Source organism: Xenopus laevis, chromosome 2S, assembly GCF_017654675.1.
Source record: "Xenopus laevis strain J_2021 chromosome 2S, Xenopus_laevis_v10.1, whole genome shotgun sequence".
NCBI classification, from domain to species: domain Eukaryota; kingdom Metazoa; phylum Chordata; class Amphibia; order Anura; family Pipidae; genus Xenopus; species Xenopus laevis.
Window position 1 is genome coordinate 105,491,240 of NC_054374.1, and position 21,989 is coordinate 105,513,228.

The 21,989-nt window shown below is 37.5% G+C and overlaps 1 protein-coding gene across 3 annotated transcripts in view; it reads right to left on the minus strand.

Annotated features, from left to right (window-relative positions):
- herc2.S (HECT and RLD domain containing E3 ubiquitin protein ligase 2 S homeolog) overlaps positions 1–21,006 on the minus strand; it is a 114,571-nt gene extending 93,565 nt beyond the window's left edge. For 2 of the 3 annotated variants that reach the window (XM_041584232.1, XM_041584230.1), the window contains exons 1-6: positions 20,848–21,006; positions 19,923–20,107; positions 11,531–11,618; positions 10,633–10,747; positions 9,180–9,317; positions 461–680 (exon numbers count right to left, since the gene is read on the minus strand). In XM_041584232.1, the coding sequence (XP_041440166.1) occupies positions 461–680; positions 9,180–9,317; positions 10,633–10,747; positions 11,531–11,602 (545 nt within the window). In that variant the 5' untranslated portion in view covers positions 11,603–11,618; positions 19,923–20,107; positions 20,848–21,006. Of the gene's footprint in view, positions 1–460; positions 681–9,179; positions 9,318–10,632; positions 10,748–11,530; positions 11,619–18,071; positions 18,278–19,922; positions 20,108–20,847 lie in introns of all 3 variants that reach the window. The other variant, XM_041584231.1, reaches the window with a different exon arrangement.
- Between the last annotated feature and the right edge of the window lie 983 nt (positions 21,007–21,989).

A 21,989-nucleotide genomic window follows, 5' to 3' on the forward strand; every position in this document is an offset into this window, starting at 1 on the left:
CCCCTTTTACATCACGGCCCTCCCCACCAGCCGGTAAAAAATTTAGGAAAAGGTGGCAATCCTAGTCACAAACCAGAGGCAGTTGCACAGAATATTTTTGCCTGGCGTCAGTTCTGATGACAGAAGCTCATTGAATGGGCTTGTGCTGAATATACTTTTTGCCTCTTGTGTCACAAAAATTTTTTATGGTTTAGTTCTTAAACTAAACAGGTCAATCAGGGAAACAAGCTACCAAATGTTTGTTATTTGTAAGGTGATTAGATTACAAATTCACAGATAATCCCCCTGTATCCCTGTATAATGGACTCCTGCTAAAAAAACAAAAATCAGGCACAAGAGTGAATGGAAGAGGGATATAGACTGTAATCTAATCATCTAATTCACAAAAACCAAACATGGAAGTCAAAACACACAAAAAAAGCTACAAGGGAACTGTACAACATCAATATATGTCAGTTACCTTTTCTTTTCAGCAGCAGGCTGAGGTATACTGCAACTTTTCCACTTCACTTTGACAGTATCCTGAAAAGCAGTCCTGTTGAGTGCAATGAAGTATCGTTCCAGAATCACAAGTCTCTGTTTTAGCCTTATGGCAGAAAGTGTGGTTTTGGCAGTCTGAGCTGCTAGCAATTGTTGTTCCTTGACAAGAGTATAGAGGCATTCCTTCAACTCATTCACATCTAGAAGAGTTAAGAGAGAAAAACATCACATTTATAAAACAGTTACTCCGTTAGTAGTGTCAGCGGGACTGTTGCACAAAGGTTCACGGACGGGGGCGGCTTTGATTGGGGCTTTGAGGGGAACTATTCCGGGTGCAGCACATACTTGATACTGACGCGTTCCTATGATTTTTATAGGAATGTGACAGTTTTAGGAGCGATTTATAAGGGAGAAAGTAGACATGAGATTGCCTGCAACTGATTTAGCATTTGGAAAAACAATGAGATCAGACGTTTTAATTTGGTACCTCTCCTACAAAGAGCCGTTAGCCTGTATCAAAGTATCACCAACAAAGGTGGCATAACTGGAAACAAAAGTAAGTAATGTACGTGAGGGAAAAGTCCTAATGCACAACAGATTATAAGAAAACACATGATCCTGATAAAGGGAACGAGTGAAAGCTCTTCACACTTTATGATCATAAGATATGGAATCTTGCAAACGGACCCAATCCCCATGATGCATACAGGATATGCCATATGCCATATCTGGCAACAGTAAAAAGTGTGTGAGCAAACGTCAATGAAAAAAGGAGGCGCAAATTCATGCTGCATAAAGAAAGAGGGTGTAGGACACATGATAACTTGGAATATGAGGGTGAAACTAAAGCAGTAGGGAAGGGGCAATATTAAAAATGGATTTCAAAGGATTGAAAGAATGTGGAAGAACTCTAAGAAATAGGGTTAAGAATAAGCTGAATGAAGGGGAGTAAATTCATTGTCAGGGATGAGAACCAACTTGGAGACATAAAGAAATGGGAAGCCAGTATTCATGTCAATGTCTATTATAGAAATAGAGTGGAACTGGGAAACTGCAACCTCAATACTGACTGGAGCAAATTAAAAATATGTGCTAACAAACGACCCACACATATATAGAAGCATTGCAAATCTAATCTGTATGCTTGGAGAAAAGTTTCTAGCACTCTATGAAAAAAAGAGGCCTATTTATCAGATTTTTACTTTTGTTTTCTAAGTTGTGGCTAGCTATGGGCAATATCACTGTTGTTTTTTTTTTTCCAGTGCTTTACACAGCATGATAAATAGGCTTGTTGACAGACTTGTTGACATTATTTGCTTTTGCAAAAATATTTAATGAATTGTGCCTGCTCTATTATGAAGTTTTCCTGTCAGCAATTTGTCTCATTAATTATTGCAGTAATGTTTTACCTGTTGTAGCACTATTTGCATTCTTAGGTTAAAAAACAGTTCTTCCCATTATTCTCTTCCAGGATAAAGGCTTTCGATTTTGATCAAACTTGATTGAAGTTTTTTCTCCGAAAAAAAACTTGAATGTCAGGAAGGCTGCAAACATCTCCAAATTGATCTCTGCACCTCTCCCATTGACTTAAACGTAATTCGGCAGGTTTTAAGTGTGGAATAGTTGAATTTGAATTCGTAAAGGGCCAGAGTATGATAAATCTCGGAAATAGAATTCGAATTTTATTTAAAAACGCTAATCAGATTTGGATAACTCCCTGGTCGAATTTGACAGTTTTGACCATAAAAAAATTAGAAAATTCTAATTTTCAATTCAACCCTTGATAAATCTGCCCCTTGGTGTTTCTCTAACCCTTTTAGCCAGGTGCATCTCCCAGCATTTATTTTTAAGCCACCAATCTCTGATCCTACCACAAAGCTTGACCACCCCCCTCAATGCTACAACTGTATAATTTTTACAGAAACTGGTATTACTATCTGTAACATTTTGCCTGGACTCGAACCAGCGACCTGCTGATTGCTATGCAGTATCCTATATCTGTGCTCTATACAGAAGCTAATGTCCTGCCTCACTGTTGCTGGTATCCTTGAATTTCCTGGTAGGCATGGTTCCTTGTGTTTTCCGTTTCTGCACATCTGACTATGACAGCTCCTTCCTTACAAGCTCCTTCCCAAAGTATACATTTGGCTCCCTTGCCTGGCCCTGTGGGAGTACTGGATTCTCATGCGGTAAGTTCTAGAGGCACCCGAGTAGCTGAGGGCCAGGCCTAAAGCCAAAGATGGCAGATGAGCACACCTAGAAAGGAATCCAGTCACTCCACAGTTTGGGTTTGCCATGCATGACACTATTTGCTTCTGCAATTACAGCATGTAATGAATTTGCAAAAGCAAGCAGTCCAACTAGCTTCTGTAACAGTTTTCCACTAATAGGGGTTATTCACCTTCCAACACTTTTTGGAGCAATGTCCCCCCCTGCCAGAACTGCTTTAGAAAGACAAAATAATGTGAAAAAGTAAACTTTACACTTCAATATTAGAAAAAACAGTAACAAATAGAAAAAAAAGTGTTTGGAAAAAGTCTTTATTTATGGTAGACTATCTAAAAAAAAAAACAAGTGTTTTCAACCCCTTTAAGGCAGGAGAGGCTGGGGTAGACTTTAAGGTAGGAACAGAGCTGGCAGCCTACAAAAACTGCCAAGTGATGACAATAATTAAATTAAAAGTGGTCAAATTCAATCTAATCTACCACAGAGTCTTCTAAGGGTAGCCCACGGCACTACTGAAATCAAATAGATAATGGACAAATAACTAATGTCCATATAAAGTCTTTTCACGGTTCCTTGAAATACAAAACATAAAATTGGGCAGTTGCCTTAAAATAAATAGCATATAAAATTTCACCAAGCTGGAAACAATATTGGCAGCTTTAAAAAAATGTGCCAAGGCATAACACAGGCGTTACAATGGAAGCACAATATGTCCTGACAATGTCAGACCAAAAATATTACAGAAAATTATTGGGAAACAAGTATAACATTTCAGATCTCACTTAATACAAAATAAAAAGGATTTCAAAAACAGGACCAATTATAGTCATACTAAGTGAAGGCAAAGGTGCTATAAAATCTGACTAGGGACAAAATACACACCCTGTGTATACAATGTCCCTATGAAGCCAATATCTCCAGTATCACATATCAACTCCAGACACCCTAGGCCAAAAGAACCTCTGGCACATACTTATATAATTTTATACACTACCAATTGTCCCTTAGCACATCTGTGTGCAATCCCTAAAACTGCCTATCTATAAAGTTGGGATACCAGCAGTACTTCAACTATTTTACCCTTTATTTTATTAACATAATATCCGCGTTCAGGACCATGCATGAATATACTGTATCTGGGGTATAGCTGTTGAGGAAATTCAACTGTTACAAAGAAATCTATCCATCAGTAACTATAGAGCTAAATCAAATAACGTAAATATCAGACTTAGTAACCTGTGCTGTCTGATTGCAAAAGTATGAAGCTTGTCAGTAGGCTCCAAACCAGGGATTATGTTTGGGATTCAGCCGAATCTGAGCTTTTTCAGCAGGTTTCTTATTCGGCAAAATCCAAGTGCCTGGCTGAACCCAATTTCAAACAGCAGGCCCCTATAAAAAGCCAGAGAATAATGTGGGTATTTAATTAAGTTTAAATCCAGATTCCTACACAGCAGCACTTGTATAAAATCACAAACACCTTATCTGATCCAAGATGACAGCAAGAGTAATATCAAATTCAATTTACGATCCAGCCTCACGCAGTGATGTCTCCAGCCGGTATTTGCTATTGCTCTGGTCATCAGCTCAGTGTTCATGCGATTTTATACAAATGCGCCTGTTCGGGAACTGAAGATGAAACATAATTATGTACACACAATATTGTCAGGCAAAATTACTTTTAGGGATGTTACATAGTGCTCATTAGGTTTCATTAGGGCTTGGCCAATTCCTGCTTTAAATGTTTGGCCGAATCTCAAAGAAAAAGGATTTGGTGCAGTTCTGCTTGTCCAAATCAGAGCATTGAAGCTGATGGCATGTACAGAAAATTATGGTATAATTGGTATAGAGCAGGGATCCCCAACCTTTTGAACCCGAGAGCAACATTCATAAGCAAAAGGAGTTGGGGAGCAACACTAGCATGAAAAATATTCTTGGGTTGCCAAATGAGGGCTGTGATTGGCCATTTGGCAGCCCCTATGTAGATTGTCAACCTACATTGAGGCTCTGTTTGGCAGTACACTTGTTTTTATACAACCAAAACTTGCCTCCAAGCCTGGAATTCAAAAATAAGCACCTGCTTTGAGGCCACTGGGAGCAACATCCAAGGGGTTGGAGAGCAACATGTTGCTCACGAGCTACTGGTTGGGGACCACTGGTATAGAGTATCCTCATTGCAAACTTGGTAGACAGAGGTAGCGTTTCCACAATCTGATGTATAAGTGTCTTTATGAGACTTATGAGCTTATTTATCAAAAAAAACATTTTTGGACATTTGTGAGGTTTTTTTTTTCATTGAAAATAAAAAACATGTGAAAAACATGATTGAATACAATCATGACAAAAAACTGGAATACCTCAAATTGTTCAATTCGAACCTTGATAGATCACCCCCTTAGTGTTGAATAACATGCAAAGGAATGGCATCTGCTGCTTTGGAATAAGGCAAGATTTCACCCAGTTAACTTTCCAGTCCAGATTAACTAGGTGGTCGCTGCCAATGAAAGCTGTTTTTCTGCTTCCTGGAACAAGGGTGCCTTGAAAAGCAGTTGTTGAAGGAAAAGCTCATGAATTTCTGGTGGTGACGGAAAATGGGGATGTGCAAGTGTGTCTGTCTCATTGATGTCTAAGGCAATGAAGAAGACCCCTGGATTAGATTTGGCTATGACCGATCTCAGGGATTCCATCTGAAAAGGGAACAACTCACAAGGGGTTGAGACGTTGTAAGTCCAGCACGGGCCAATAAGAATCATCCTTTTTGGAAACAATAAAGAGGTTTGAATAAAATCACCTGCTTATAAAGTAGGTGTACCCCCAAGAGGAAGACTTCATGCTTTTGTGGATCCTTGGGAAAGCGAGAAAGAAGAAGCATGGAGGAAGAGTGGTGGAGGACAATTTCCAACACTACAAAACGATTCTAGGGGTCTGCTTTGTCAGAGAAAATTGTTCTTGCCCCCTGTTGTCTGGCTAATTTTTCCCATTTCTTGTACAAACAGCAGTTTGCTCTTAAATATATGGGTGGTAAGCACCCTCTTTGATTATAAGTCTGCTATGGGCTATTTCATACGGAGTTACTAGTAACAGCTTGTTGTGGCTACAAAATGCCAAAAAAATATCCTGCGATAGACAGTGAAGAGAATTATAGACAATGTTCAGTATTGTCTATTTTAAAGCCGAGACAAGTAGCTGGCTACTAGTAGCTCTGTGTCATTGCCCTAACAATAAGTTAAGACGGTGCACCCTATGTCGATTAGAAGTGCTAATGACTTGGGCAGCATTCAGAGATGCTTTCCACCCCTGGATCGTTCTGTGGAAGAAGAACCAGCACGTTCCTGAGCTTGGCAAGAAGAAAGTGGAAAGTTTTGTACACGAGTAAAACAATGGGTGATTGCACCCTGAGGGCATGCTTTTGCAGCACTTCAAATATTTTAGCTTGGTTTGTGTGTGCGGTAGCATCCAAATTGCTTTCAACAAATAGGATCTATGTAAAGTATCTATACAGTTGCACAACAGCCTAACAGGTTACACTAACCCCAGCAGAATGGGCTGTCCCCTGGTCCCTTCCATGCGTTAGTGATGCTAAATGTAATTTTTAGGTCAAGATAGATGTCCCTGGATTGCTATGGCCTATTCAGATGGGGAGTGCAGGTAAAAATGGGCCCCAGATGGAGAGTGGAAGCAGAAGGTAGAGACTGTTGTCCCGGAGAAAAGTAAATAAAGCAGATGAAGGCATGCTGCCTGGGGAGTCCAGTCAGAATTTTTTGAAAGTAAAATAAGAGCAGTGGAGGCCATAAAGAAGCACTGCCAGGGGAAATGGAGGAAATGTAAGTTGGGGAAGAGTTGGATGGGGAGCCCAAGGTGTACATGGTACTTAACCCATGGTCCCTCTAGCCCACAGATCTCTGCAAGAGAAATTAACTTTATAATATTTTAAAAGAAAGGTTCAGAAATTTAAAAAAAAAAATGGTTAGCTATTTTTGCACCTCTGCATGAAGCTGGCTTAAAGTAAAAACATTCAAAGCATTTGTTTTCATTATATCATAAATAAGCATAAATACATCCAAAAGTACAATCTTTCAAAAGAGCTTTGTTCTAAACCACTTAACTGAGGCAGTAAGTCTCTGTTCTATCTAATAAATCAAACACTACAAGAACTTCCTTTTTAGAAATGTAATTTCTCATTTAGTTGCCTAAAGTATGATGTTCCCTTTAGCTGCAATCTATAATGCTCCATGATTGATAGAACATTATGCACCTAAAGAATATGAGAAGATGTTGGGATAATTTAGTGTTAAAAAGTAGAGGTAAAAGTAGACTACTTTGTTCTGAACTTGAATAACCCCACAAATCAGTTAAAGGAACAGTAACACCTAGAAATAAAAGTGTTTTAAAGGAATGACAATATATTGTCGTGTTGCCCTACACTGGTAAAAATGGTGTGTTTTCTGCAGAAACTCTACTATAGTTTATATAAACAAGCTGCTGTGAAGCCATGTGGCAGCCATTCAAGCACAGGATACACATTAGATAAGTTCTGAAGAATCCCATTGTATACTACAGAGCTCATCTGTTATCTGCTGGGTATCCTGTGCCTTTTCTCCTTTTACGGCTTTGAATGACTGCCCACATGGCTACTCAGCCAGATCTGTCATATAGATAGATAGATAGATAGATAATATTCCTTTAAATAAATGTCTTTACAACATGTCCTTGTTGTTCTATGACTTGTTTATAATTGTTTATCATTTCTAAAGTAATGGCAATAACAGTCGAGTAGGAAAATGGTACATGATATATCCAGGGTGTCTTTCCAGTAAAGCCAATCCATAGACTAGCTTTGCTACGCTGAGATTAAGGGGCAAATTTACTAAGCTCGAGTGAATAGTTCGAATGCAAAAATATTCTAATTTTGAAGTAATTTTTTCGGTACTTCGACCATCGAATTGGTCAAATTTGATCGAACTGAATGATTCGAACGATTCGAAGTAAAAATCGTTCAACTATTCGACCTTTCGATAATCGAAGCACTGTCTCTTTAAAAAAAAACTTCAACTTCATACTACCGAAGTGCAATGTTAGCCTATGGGGACCTTCCAGGGCACTTTTCTAAGTTTTTTTTTGATCGAATAAAAATCATTTGATCGATCGCTTGATAACGATTTTTATTCGATCGTTCGATTGAACCTTTTGCGCTAAAATCCTTTAAATTCGATATTCAAACGATTTTACTTCGAGGGTTCGAATTTGAGGGTTTTTTAACCCTCGAAATTCGACCCTTGATAAATCTGCCCCTAAGTGTTTATGTATCATATTTGCTACCAGTCTGGAAGGAAGTAATGAAGAAAACCTAAATCTCAGTCCATCAACATACAAAAACTTTGACTGAAACTTGCATAAGACAGAAATGTTATTGATTTTTAATATCCATTTTCTTTTATGCAGAGTAATTAGATTTTTCATGCTTATTCATGTTGTCACCATGGGGGAGTCAAGGATAGCTTTACATGGCAACAAATAATAACTTGCATTTCTAATTTACACAAAAGCCATATATATCCTCTAAAATGATATACTTAGAAATGGTGCCTGGTGAGGTCATTGCAATTTCTGTCACATGACTCACTGAAACTTGCGTATTGTAATAAATAATGTGCCCCTCTGTTATTAAATATAAGGATATAAGAAGTCACCTTTGAGTTTGGCCTTGTGCCTTTATATGGTCACAGAACTCATTGGTAACTTATAATACCCTTATATTTTAAAATAGAGGGTACATTATTCACAACATATTTGTTTTGAGAAAGGTCCCAGAGAGGACTGAGACACTGACTTGCATTATTTTTAAGCACCTTGAGTGCACCATTTCTTATTGATATATATTTTATATTAAAGTGATGGTTCACCTTTTAGTATGTTTTAGAATGGATCATTATAATTGAGTTTTTAATGGGCCTTCATTTTTTCTTTTTTACAGTTTCTGATTTGCCTTTTTTTCTGACACTTTATAGCTTTCAAATGGGGGTCACGGACCCCATCTCAAAACACATGCTATCTATAAGGCTAAAAAAAATATTGTTGTTTTGTATTACTAATCTTTCTATTCAGGCCCTCTCCTATTTATATTTCACTTTCGTATTCAAATCAATGCATGGTTGCTAGGGTAATTTGGACCTTAGCAACTAGATTACTGAAATTGAAAATTTAATAGTTCTGAATAAAAATCTACTTAAAGCAAAAACCACAAATAATAAAAAATGAAAACCGGTTGCAAATTGTCTCAGAATATAAATATGTATCTTACTACAAGTTAATTTAAAGGTGGACAGCACCTTTAATACAAAAGTAATGAAAAAAAGGAATTCACAAGGGCATTTAACGTGCACAGACACATCAAAAGTATTTTACTTTTTAAATGCATCTTTGCCAGAGTTGAAAAATAATTAATCTGAGAAACAAAGAAAAAAAAGGATGTTTACCTGGTTGCCTGCCCCACACCCAACTCTCCATAATAGTTTTGGCCTTGTAATTTGGAGCTAGAATTTCATCATCTTCTTTTTTCTCTTTATCATTCTGATCCTCTTTCTTGGAGCTGCTCTGGGCTTCATTGATTTCATCTGGGAAAATATTTATTTTTCATCCACAAAACCTTACAAATTTTAACAATAAACTTAGGATAGCTGTAATCTACGTCACTCCTCATAGCATTTTCCTAACTACAGAGAACTGCAGAGCATTTGAGTTTTCCACTACAATGTGACAATTGCTTGAAAGCGATTACACAAAAATGAAAGGAATCATTGAAATAAACATTCAGAAAAGAGAATGACTAAGGGCACATGGGCATATTCGTGGAGATTTAGCCGCTGCTGCTGCAACATGTAAACCCATTCTAATAGTAATAAAGCTTAATTCAAATATGTTGTTAAATGGTTTTGAAAATTAAATTATACAATTTGAAAAAGCTTTACTTTTTTTGTTTGTCTTCATGTAGGAGGGCATTTAGATTTTGATCTAAATGCATCTACTAGTTTTCCGCTTCACTTTTATACCTGGAATTTAGACGGGGGGGGGGGGTCTATTTAGAAACATCTGAAAATGTTATTTTAATAGAACTGAATAATATTGACAACAATGTTCCCATTAGACATAATTTGTCTGCTATTATGACTTTAAAAGAATGACTGCTGGAGGCTGCAATCTTCCTTTCTGTGAATGTTGAATAAATGGCAAAATGCATTTCCAACATAAGTCTTTTTGATACTATAAAGTAGTTAAGGAAAATAGTTTGGGGGTTTTCCCTGTTTTAAGGGACATAATGAGCTCAGTATAAACAAACTCCCAAGTTGCAATCTTTGCAAGGATTGAAGAATAATCAGCTCATAATACAGATAGGTTATTTTTCTGGGCTGGCAATTTGTTTTAATACCAACTAATCTTCAGGCAATGACCAGGTAGCCATGAGGCTTTTCTATTACTCCTGCCAATCAGGATTCATTTCCTATCGTAGCCATTGCATGCATATATCATATTTCAAAGACACCTGAATACCTGATTGAGATGCACAAGGGAAGAAGCCACAACAAACATTCACTGAAACAAAGCAAGGAAAAGACTGTTGCTCAGCCAACCTTTTTACCAGCTGTCCTTCATCAGACTTGAACAGCTATACAATTACATATTTGGGTTTAAGCTACTGCACATGCGCAAGTTGCCCGGAAAAAGTTAAAAAAACAGCATGGGTCTGCGCTTCTTTTCACCATTGCCAATGCACCTTTTTTTTTTTCCTAAAATGAGCAAAGGCATAGGAAACAACAAATACTTAAATATTTTAGCAAGCACCCTGTAAATTTTCTTCTTTAATTTATCACCTACAAGAAAAAACAGTATATCGTGCAGACAATATAGAATGGTGTAAGGTGAACAAAATACCTTTTCTTGATGGAAGGTCTCCACTTTGTGTAGCATCTGCTCCAGTGTAAACTATTTCTCCATCTTTCACCATTTCATTCCACAGGCTACAAAATCCATCCCTTGTAAATGCAAGCTAAAAGAAAAAAAAGTTATAGTTAGTCCTTATAATTATAGGAAATGAGATAACCAGGGAAAATAAATCAAATTTCTGATTTGGATCAGTATGAAGCTGCTTCCATTAAGTAGTTCAGATGGAATGTACCAATTGTTACCAAGTTCAAACTCTAGCCCTGCTAATCAGACTTTGGCCATGCCCTGTTACACCTTGGACCTGCCCCCCAGTTCTGTCCAACTGCCTGTTTTTTTTTCTAATTTGGCAGTGTTTTCAGTGCTGTTCAATTGCAGAATTATAGGGAGCAGTTAACTAGATTTCTACTGTGAAGGGATGACTTCCAAAAAAATCTGTGTGAACTGATATGCCTGCTGTGAGGAAATATGCATAGTTAAAGACAAAACCGATATCAATGGTCATCACATGACATATATTGGTTCCTTAATGTTTTTACTTACAGTTACTTGTAAGCGGATGTTAAGAGTGCCTTTACTGTGCAATTATAGATTTCTTTGAAATTAAGATTCGCCATTAGGGGGATGGCTGGCGGGGAGACTTGTCGCCCACGATAAAAATGCATAACTGTGAGCGTCTCCCAAAAATGCTTCTCCCATAGCAATAAATGAAATTGCTAGTGGTAAAAACGAAGTCGCTTGAAGTTGCCTCTCAAGGAAACATTGGGCAACTTCAGAATGTGTAGGTTTTACACAAAGGTTGCTGGGACTGGAGTTTGGAACGAGCTCAGCTGCACAGCTTCATGCACAAAATAATGGTATGAAAATCATTTCCATTAAGATACTTTACCTGCAAGTCTGTCTTCAGCCATTTGGAATCAAACCTTGATTGTGCAACTAAGATGAAACATTCAGAAGACATCTTGGTCGAACTTAGCCTATGAATAAAAAATGATGGTATTTTTAAAAAAAAAAAAAAAAAGATTTTTATATATTTTAAAAAACAATTTTAGACCATTACTCTCAGAGAGCGCATCTAATACAGTCCAGTGCTGGTCCATGGTTTCACTGGTTATAAACTAAATGGACATGCATTATGTTAAAAGGCAGTTCATACCATATAAAAACATATTTGCACATTTGAGTTTTGGTGCAATCACTTTAACTAAATGGGTTTTAAACTAGCTACACATATATTAACCTATATTATTTGTTCATGTCCTCCTTATTTATGACCATCAGTTTGAGGCCCTTTAAAGGAAAACTAAACCCCCCTTAGGCAAAAGTCTCCATGGCCCCCCTCCGCTGGTCCCCTCCCTGCACCGCTGAATTGTGTCCCCTCTAGAAATACTGACCTCACATGCAGAGTCAGTGCAGCGGAGCTCACGGGCTCCATCTTCCGGTGCTTTGGTATCATTCGTGGCTTCTTAGTTCCCTTTGGAAATTTCTGTTACTTTCAGCACATGCACAATTGTAACGAACCAGAACATTGTTCCAAATGCGCATGCACCAATACGGTGCTCATGTAACAAAGAATACTGAAGCAAAGAAGATGGCGTCCGTGAGCTCCGCTGTGCTGACTCTGCATTTGCGGTCAGTATTTCAAAGAGGGGACACAATTCAGGGGTAACTGTGCAGAGTAGGCACGGAGGGGGGGCCAGTGGGGACTTTTGCCTAAAGGGGGGTTTAGTTCTCCTTTAAGAGCTATAAGAATGAGTTTTTCAAGTAACTTCAAGCTCTCAAAAATATATGGCAACATGTTTTGAAGTGTTTGGTCAGTTTAGAACCAGATCCAACATTTTAAAATAAAGCACCCCACTGTTGCCCCGTTGAAAATGGCAGACCTTTTTTTCTCATATATCCTGTCTTATACCAGAGGTTTGATGGTGCTTCCCTATTGTTTTCCTCTAGCAATCTAGCACCCTCACACTGGTACAGTGAAATCCTGGAGAGAGTGAGGGAGGAAAAAAGTAATTCTAGGGAGAAAATCAACCCATCTTTTTGACATAAGCTCATTCAGTAAGGCTTATGTTGTGACAGTATACCTACACTCACTCTCTAAACTTATATATATATCCTATATATAGGTTTAAAGGAAGCCATGTTACTCTGATCAGCGCTCTTTAAGCCGACAGTTGTGGGGATTCACTGAAATGACAGACTTGATAATAACTACTGAAAGTAAAAGGAATCCAGGTGAACTTTAAACCATAAATCTGTGCTAAATTCACAACAGAGCTTTTGTAACAGTGAAAGAGTACATAGCGCAAATAGAAACTCACAAGTTAATCTCCGCTAACCATACAAGCTGGCTCCCTTGATGGCTGCATACTTGCTCCTTAGTAAAACTATAGCCTAGTCTTCACCATAGTTTTTTCTATAGTCCTTTAGTAAAGTCTTTACCAGACCTGGTTCTCCACAAGGGTTTTCAACTCTGCTTTAGAAAGTACCACGCACTCAGCAAGCCCCGCAGACTTCCTATTTCCTGCTTCCCTCCACTTCCCACAGGAGGTGACATCCCTTCAGCAGTTAATTACCTGCTGATTGCATCCTCCCTCTGTAATTTAGCTCCATAATTATTCTCATAGAATCATTATGGAAGATATGTACCTTCCCACTAGTGCAGGAGTGCCCACACTTTACTAATGCGGGGTCTACTTTAAGTGATGTTGTCCAATTATGATCTACATCCATAAAATCATTATCATTCTGTTTCATGGAACACATTACTTCAATATTGTATTGATTTTTGAGAAAATGTATAAAGCCATATTTACCACACAACTATGAATAAATATCTGAATGAAGAGTGAAAAAGGAGGGTAACTTAGTCAAGCTATTTGTTGGCAGTGTCTTGCGATCTACTGATCGTCAGAGCTAAAGGTCTACTGGTAGATCCTGATATACTTTTTGGGCATCACTGATCTAATGTTTCCCCAACACATAGGGGTCTATTTATCATACTGTGTAAAAAGTGGAGTAGACCATTATTGGTGATGTTGCCAATAGCAACCAATCAGATTTCAACAGTTAGAAAACAAAAGCAAAGTTCTGATTGTTATGAGCAACATCATCGCTTCACTTCGCTTTTTACACAGCATGATGAATAGACCTCACAATGTAATCCAATTCATTGTTAACTGAAGGATTCTAGAACTTAAAAATGCCTTTGATTTTTATAGCAAGTGTTGCACATGTTCTCTGAAAACCAGCGAGACCCGAATGGATCACTTCACAAAAGCGAGGAAAGGGTTGAATCACATAGGGATCTGCACAGACTGATGTGGGATTTTTTGTTTGTTTACATATATATATATATATATATATATATATATATATATATATATATATATATATATATATATATATATATATATATATATATATATATATATATATATATATATATATATATATAAACAAGTCCCAAAGCTGCACTCTGTTTCCTGTGTAAATGCCCGGGTGCCAGCAAACGTGTAATGATATATATGCAGGAATAGCGACACTCACTGGAATCTTCTGAAGCTTAACAAATGTGATACTTTATTGGAGCTCAACGTTTCGATCCCCCACAGGGATCTTTGTCAGGAGAATACAGAACAAAGTTCTGTGGGGGATCAAAACGTTGAGTCTCCAATAAAGTATCACATTTATTAAGCTTCAGAAGAGTCCCGTGAGTGTCGCTATTCCTGCAGATATATCATTTATATATACATTATATTAATTTTTTGTGTTACTGTTCCATTAATACTGTATGGTTTTGCAAAAGTGTGACTTCTGCCATGACCATTATTAAGCATTATATAATCACAATATGGTGTTTGGTAAAGGGGAAGTCCACATTTAATTTATTAAATGTCCACATTTAATTTATTAAATATTATAACGTTATAGAGAATATTTCTATTCTACCTTTTTCTTGCATGCTACTGAAAGTGCTATGTGGTAGTTGCAGTCACTAAATACTAGGCTTCTGCTTTATTGTACAGTTATGGGACCGGTTATCCAGAATGCTCGGGTGCTGGGGTTTTCCGGATAATGAATCATTTCGTAACATTGATCTTCATACCTTAAGTCGACTAGAAAACAAGTAAACATTTAATAAAACGAATAGGCTGGTTCTGCTTCCAATAAGGATTAATTAAAGGGATACTGTCATGGGAAAAAAAAATTTTTCAAAATGAATCAGTTAATAGTGCTGCTCCAGCAGAATTCTGCACTGAAATCCATTTCTCAAAAGAGCAAACAGATTTTTTTATATTCAATTTTGAAATCTGACATGGGGCTAGACATTTTGTCAATTTCCCAGCTGCCCCATGTCACGTGACTTGTGCTCTGATAAACTTCAATCACTCTTTACTGCTGTACTGCAAGTTGGAGTGATATCACCCCCTCCCTTTTCCCCCCCAGCAGCCAAACAAAAGAACAATGGGAAGGTAACCAGATAACAGCTCCCTAACACAAGATAACAGCTGCCTGGTAGATCTAAGAACAACACTCAATCGTAAAAACCCATGTCCCACTGAGACTCCTTCAGTTACATTGAGAAGGAGAAACAGCAGCCTGCCAAAAAGCATTACTCTCCTGAAGTGCAGGCACAAGTCACATGACATGGGGCAGCTGGGAAATTGACAAAATGTCTAGCCCCGTGTCAGATTTCAAAATTGAATATAAAAAAATCTGTTTGCTCTTTTGAGAAATGGATTTCAGTGCAGAATTCTGCTGGAGCAGCACTATTAACTGATTCATTTTGAAAAAAAAAATTTTTCCCATGACAGTATCCCTTTAAGTATCTTAGTTTGGATCAAGTACAAGGTGTGGTTTTATTTTTACAGAGAAAAAGGAAATAATGTTGAAAACTTTGGATTATTTGAATAAAATGGAGTCTATGGGAGATGATCTTACCATAATTTGTATATTTCTGGATACTGGGTTTTCAGATAACTGGTCCCATACCAGTATTATTATGTATTATTTTCATGGCTTATCGATCTATCAAGTGTATTATTTTTCAGTTCAGGCTTCCAACTGTTGGTTGCTATGTTAGTTAAGCCTTAGCATTCATATAAAAGTTAGAAGGCATTACCCGACAGCTGCACAACAAAAAATATGAATTTAATATGAATTACCCCTTTAAAAATACCTTTAAATATTTTTGCATAATTAGATCAGCATACAGTAAGACCATAACATAATGTGGACTGACAGCTGCAATTTTCAAAATGGTTTAAGGCTGTGTACACACCAATTTTTTACGCCATCTATGTTCTTAAAAATAAGACACACGATACAATGTTGCTAAGCATAACAAACAGGGTTAACCCCAGTCCTGTTGGCATTTAAAGGAACAGCTTTGTATAAAAAAAAAAACTGGGTAAAAGGATAGGCTGATTCTAATATAGAATAGTTAGCCAAAAATGTAATGTATAAAAGCTAGAGTGAGCAAGTGTCTAACATAACAGAACTAACAGAACCCAACAAAGGGGAGGACACATGGGACATAACTGTTCAGTGAGTTTGCAATTGATCCTAAGCATGCAGCTAAGATTCAATAGCAATAGCCCATGTGACCTCCCCTCAAGTCACTGATTGGTTACTGACTGGTAACCAATCAGTGGAAACCAAGAGAGCTGCATACGGGAAGTGTATTCTGGCTATTATGTTACACATCTAGTCACTTACATTACATTTTTGGCTAACTATATAAGATTAATTTTTCTTTTGCACATACTATTTATTTTCCAAGTTTCTATTTTTATGCTGAACAATTCCTTTAATGGTATAGCATAATTTTGGCATCACCTAAAGCACGCTGGCAATTAAATGCATTTAGTACCACTACATCTAGGTGAACATTTGCAGTTAGCACAAGAGAAACAACATTTTAAAGTAAAACATTGAGCAGGTTCAGATCCTCAAACTCCAAAGCCCTCCAGGACTAGGAGCTGTGTTTAAACTTTCTGAGGTGACGTTCTGCCCATCCCTAGTTCCAAGAATATCCTGAACAGCAAATTAGTACTCTTCTTAAATCTCACTCTGGCTTTCAGATTGGGATTCCAGGAATAACCAGGATAGCAAATAAATTAAATCTAACGCTAAGCAAGATAAGCCCTCAGCTACCAATGACCACTGCAATTAGACAGTAAATTATTTTTTAATATAAATCATATTTAATATAAATGTTAGTATTTGTTTTTTTATTCATTGTTTGCTATGTTTAATATTTTTATTGATTTTTACCCAACATAACCAAAAAAAGGATAAGCATACAAATGGTTAAGGGAGTTGGGGGGATACTTTTTGGAAGTCCTTGCAGACACAGAATACAGCTTTATATTACCTTGTCATTAGGGTTGCTACCTTTCTGTTAGTTACACTCCAGACAGGAGGAGGGTGGTGATGTCACAGAGAGTGGGGTAGTGATAGCATGATAGGGGAAGTAATTGGCTGATTGTTGCGTCAATCAAAGATTGGAAGATTGCCTCATGAGTTTAAGGAGAGTCCTGTCTGAATTGCATGAATTTGAAAATCAGCCTGGCAGTTTTGACCTTAACATCCCTTCCAAAAACTGGGTCAAAACCAGATATGAGGGACTTTTATTTGTCCTGTTTTGTACAAGCTCAACTTGACATAAATGCTTTAGCATATGCACTATTCTCCTCAGGCCCTTTTTGCCTGGCAGATCGCCGACATTCCGCAGCCCCAGTTCCCCTGCGGCCCCTACCTTGGGTGCTGTATTGGGACTGTGTGTGAAAGCTGAAGAAGCATACAGTCCTACCAGCTTCTGTAAAAACCGTTCCAAAAAGACAGGAGAGGCAGGGATGGCAAGTAAATAGTTTTTTTTTTCCCGGCTGCCAATTTTTTTTGGCATTTCCATATATCCATGCATTTTCATCAATGTAAACCTGTTTGTTTTTTTTTTCAAATTGAATATGAAGATAAAGAATTGGGTTTGGCTTGGTATTCAGTCGGATATTTTTGGGGGGATTTAGGATCCTGCTAAATCTAAATATTTTCCAGTGAGAAGCAAATATACTTCTTGCTACTACTAATGCATGGAAATTACTGTTCTAAAAATCTACGGCACCCTTTCAAAGATCCAATTTTCTTGCTTTTCATTTACTTTCTGCTCCGCTTCTTTTTGATTTGGAAATTGAACAAGTATCTGGTTGCTAAGGTGCCATTTACCCTTGTAACCTGTGCAGTGGTTTGAAACTGAACAATAAACATGAGAGGGCCTGATAAGGAATATCAAATAACAATAAAAACTAGCCAAAGGATTATACTACTTTTCAAATGGAGTAATCAGATGTCAGGTTGCAGGAAAGCAAAAACAAAAAGGCAAATAGTTAAAAAGTCACAAAAATAAGAAGTAAAAAATAAATAAATACCAGCAGCAAATCTTCTCAGAATGTATTTGTCCAAAGAAAGTTTTGTGTGATTATCTTTGTGTGTAGGCTGGTCTGCAAAAACTGACAGATATCCAGGCTCTATTGTTATTGGTAATTTTGGGTATTGGGATACTGCCCTTTAAAAGTATTGTTTTACTTATCCTCACTTCCTGTCATTGTTGCTTAGTTGCTATTGTAAGTGGGACCTAGCAAACAGATACAGTAATAAACAGGAGAGCTTATAAACAAAAAGGTAAAACATTAATTAACCAGAAAGAAAATAAACCAAACAACAATAGCAATTTGCTCTAGAATGCCACTTAGCATATCTATATATGGCTGCTTTTTTTGCCACACAACACCCATCATGACAATGCAAAATATATCTCGAATTTTTTCTGGACATTATCAACTGAACAAGCACTATCAATTTTATTGCTGTGTTCTCATTATTTGTGGCGACACTACAATCCAAAATGAAAGTGCCACAGTTTAAAGGGGAGAAATCTAAAGTAATTTGAAGCAACACGCTCATTTAAAAGTTATAATGATTTCAGTTATTGTAAATGCAATTGCTATTCAAAGCATTGTCTGTCTGCCCCTTGCAGTGCTATTATTTGCATTGGTGGTAATGACTATTTAAACACACTTATGAGGAAGCAGTATGAAAGATATTGTGTGGGCTGGAGCTGTGCCTGGAAAAAAAAGCAGTCTTAGCTGGAGATCAGGCTTCCGATTCATTGCATCAATAGTCAAAGGCAGCAATGAGTGCAGAGAACAGAGGCTAAAGACAGATGCTGATTTCAATTGCATAGAAATAACTTTAAAAGGGGGTTCTTCTCCACCCAAACATTTTTTGCACAATGAAAGAAAATGCTATTCTATTCAATATTCAAATCTATATTAAGTGATAATTCTAATGATTTAAATATATTTGTAAATGTAACTTCTGTTGAAATCAGTATCTGTCTCTTTATATTCTGTACACTTTGGGCTCCTCAAAGAATGTAGCAGAAGTCAGCTCAATAAAGAAACAGTACCTAAAAGCCTATATAGAAAAATAAAAAGAAACAGTATCACCAAAAAATGAACACGTTTTAAAGTAATTAAATATATGATGTACAGTCCAGGACAGTCCCCTGCACCAGTAAAACAGCAGAAATACTAGTATAGTCGGGTAGCAATGCAGGCAAATGAAAGAACCTGGCACACAGGTTGAATAGCAGATAACAGGTAAGCTCTGTAGAACACCATTATATTCTACAATGCTTATCTGCAATATAACCCAAGTATTTTCTCATTTGAATGGCTGCCCCCATGGCTACACAGGGACTTATTTATATACTACTACATAACCATAGCAGTGAAGCAAAAATAACAGCGTAACCAGTGCAGGGCAACAGTATAGTATATTATATTTTAATTACTTGAAACATTTTCTCTTTTTTGGTGTTACTGTTCCTTTAAAAGACTTGTAGGTGAGCGGACTTCTGTTGTTTTGAACAGTTGCACTAAATTCATTTCAATTATTATGCAACAAACACTCTTTGGGTGGAGATCCCCTTTAAAAAAAAATTACAAATCTATACTTAATGTATACATGAAAGAGGATATTATTTTATTTCTTTGGGAAATCAGAGGCGTTTACATCACCTTTGACACTGACAATACCAGTCCAACCACAATGCTTTGTGGTCACTTTCTAGGTGCACTCACTGTACAGTGTTGCCACCAAAATAATTATTACTACTTTATGTACGGTTTTGTTTTAGAGGCAAAAATGAATGTGTTTGCAAAATCATTTATATAAACATTACAGGTTTCAAGGAATGAGATTTAGGACATGCCCACCTGTCACTTGCAACACAGAAGCACTGTAGGATCTTGGGTGTTTTGCCCTTTATCCAATCACAACTTCACACAGGGTAAGATATCTTGCAGTTTCCTTTGAGGTTTGGCAGGGCACAAGACACAAAATGGCTAACATCCTGCAATGCCAATTGCCCAGTGTTGCCCGCCTTCCTTCATAGCATAGTCTGTGGAAAGCCAAATAGTCAAGTGGGAAAAATGTAAATAACACTGTGCTTTAAATGCGATTTATGCGTATTTTTAATCTCCTTCAACTAAATTGCATCAACTGTATTCTTAAAACAGAATGTATTCATTGTATAGATATAGACATCTGACATCATGAAACTTTATGTTTTCTTTAGCTATACACATTATATTATTTAGTGAATAAAGTACCACCTCCTTTTCATGACCATATAAAAAAACGAGGCCGAAGGCCCCTCTAATATCCTTATATTTTACAAGAGGGGGCACTTTATTTATTATAATACACAAATTTCAGTGAGTCATGTGACAGAAATGACATCAGAACTCACCGTTTATAACTGATGACATCACAACTCACCTTTTGTAAGGATATAATTTACAAGATATTCATGGCTTTTGTGTATTACATCATTAAATATTAGGAAAAGTGTCACCAGCCTGCTGCTGCTCTTATGTTAAACACCACAAACCCCCCTGGGGCAGAGATCACAAACACATAAACAAATGCTGAGCTGACCCACCGTGCCAACCTGACCTAGCACATTTACATACACTCAGTACAGCCCAAACAGAGTCAGGCTATATTCCCATACATTCTCGCATGTATATCCGGCCAATATATGTGATGTCAAGTCATGAATTAATAAACAGGAGCATATGCCTGCAAGGATGTGTGTCTGTACATAAAGCTCAATCCACAAACAAGCAACATACATACCGCCCTATAGTCGCGGGACAGTCCCGTTTTCTAAAGACAGCCCACAGTCCCCGATCTCTGTTTAAAGGTCCCGCAGCCCCGTTAAAGTCCAGCTCCTTGGCTTCAGCCGGACAGCTAAGCCAGGTATCACAAATCTCTTCTCGCGAGACTGTGACGTCACGACACAACGTCAATAAACGCCGTGACGTCACACGTACTGGGAGGGGAATAATAAATATAAACAGAGTTTTGTCAGTGGACTGCAAGCATAAGATAGGCTGCAAATTAAAGTTCTACTCTTTAGAGACGGTGTGGAGGTTATATTAAGCTGTGGGCACCTGCATTTATATTTTTCTTTATTTTTTCTACTCGCAGCTACCCCTTTTGTAAGCGACAATAATGTTTTTGTGATGCCTACTAACTATGCCATCTGCTGATTCAGATTCCAATACTTGATTAAAAGGGTCGTTCAGTTTTAAAGGAATTGTTTAATATAAAAATAAAAACGGTAAATAGATAGGCTGTGTAAAATACTTTTTTTTTTTTTTTTCAAATATAGTTATTTATCCACATATGTAAGGTATAAAGGCAGGAGTGACTGGATGTGTAACATAATAGCCAGAAAACTACTTCCTGCTTTGCAGCTCTCTTGGTTTCCACTGATTGGTTACAAGGCAATAACCAATCATTGACCTGAGGGGGCATATGGGTCATAACTGTTTGCTTTTGAATCTGAACTACGGGTTACAATCAATTGCAAACTCACTAAACAGTTGGCACCTGTCTGGATTTGACCCAGACAGCCCGTTTTTAAGGAGGACTGTTCAGGTCAAAACTGCCTGGCGGTTTTCCTAATTTGGAAAACCGGGCAGGATTCCGTAAGATTGATGCGACAATCGGCAATCACCACAACATTGCTCCGCTCACCGGCCTGCCCATGCAACGTCACTGCCCTACCCAAATGTCATTGTCCTGCACCCATGACATCATTGCATACCTCGAATAATACAAATATTTAAAGGGCCTTTGCTGCCAAACTCATGGGCCGTTGTTAGATCTAACTTCTTTAGTATATGGGTGCGAATTCTGTCTGTTTGATTCTTGCCTTCCTGACTATTCTGAACTCTGCCAATCCTGACCCTTGCCTGCCGGACTATTCTGAA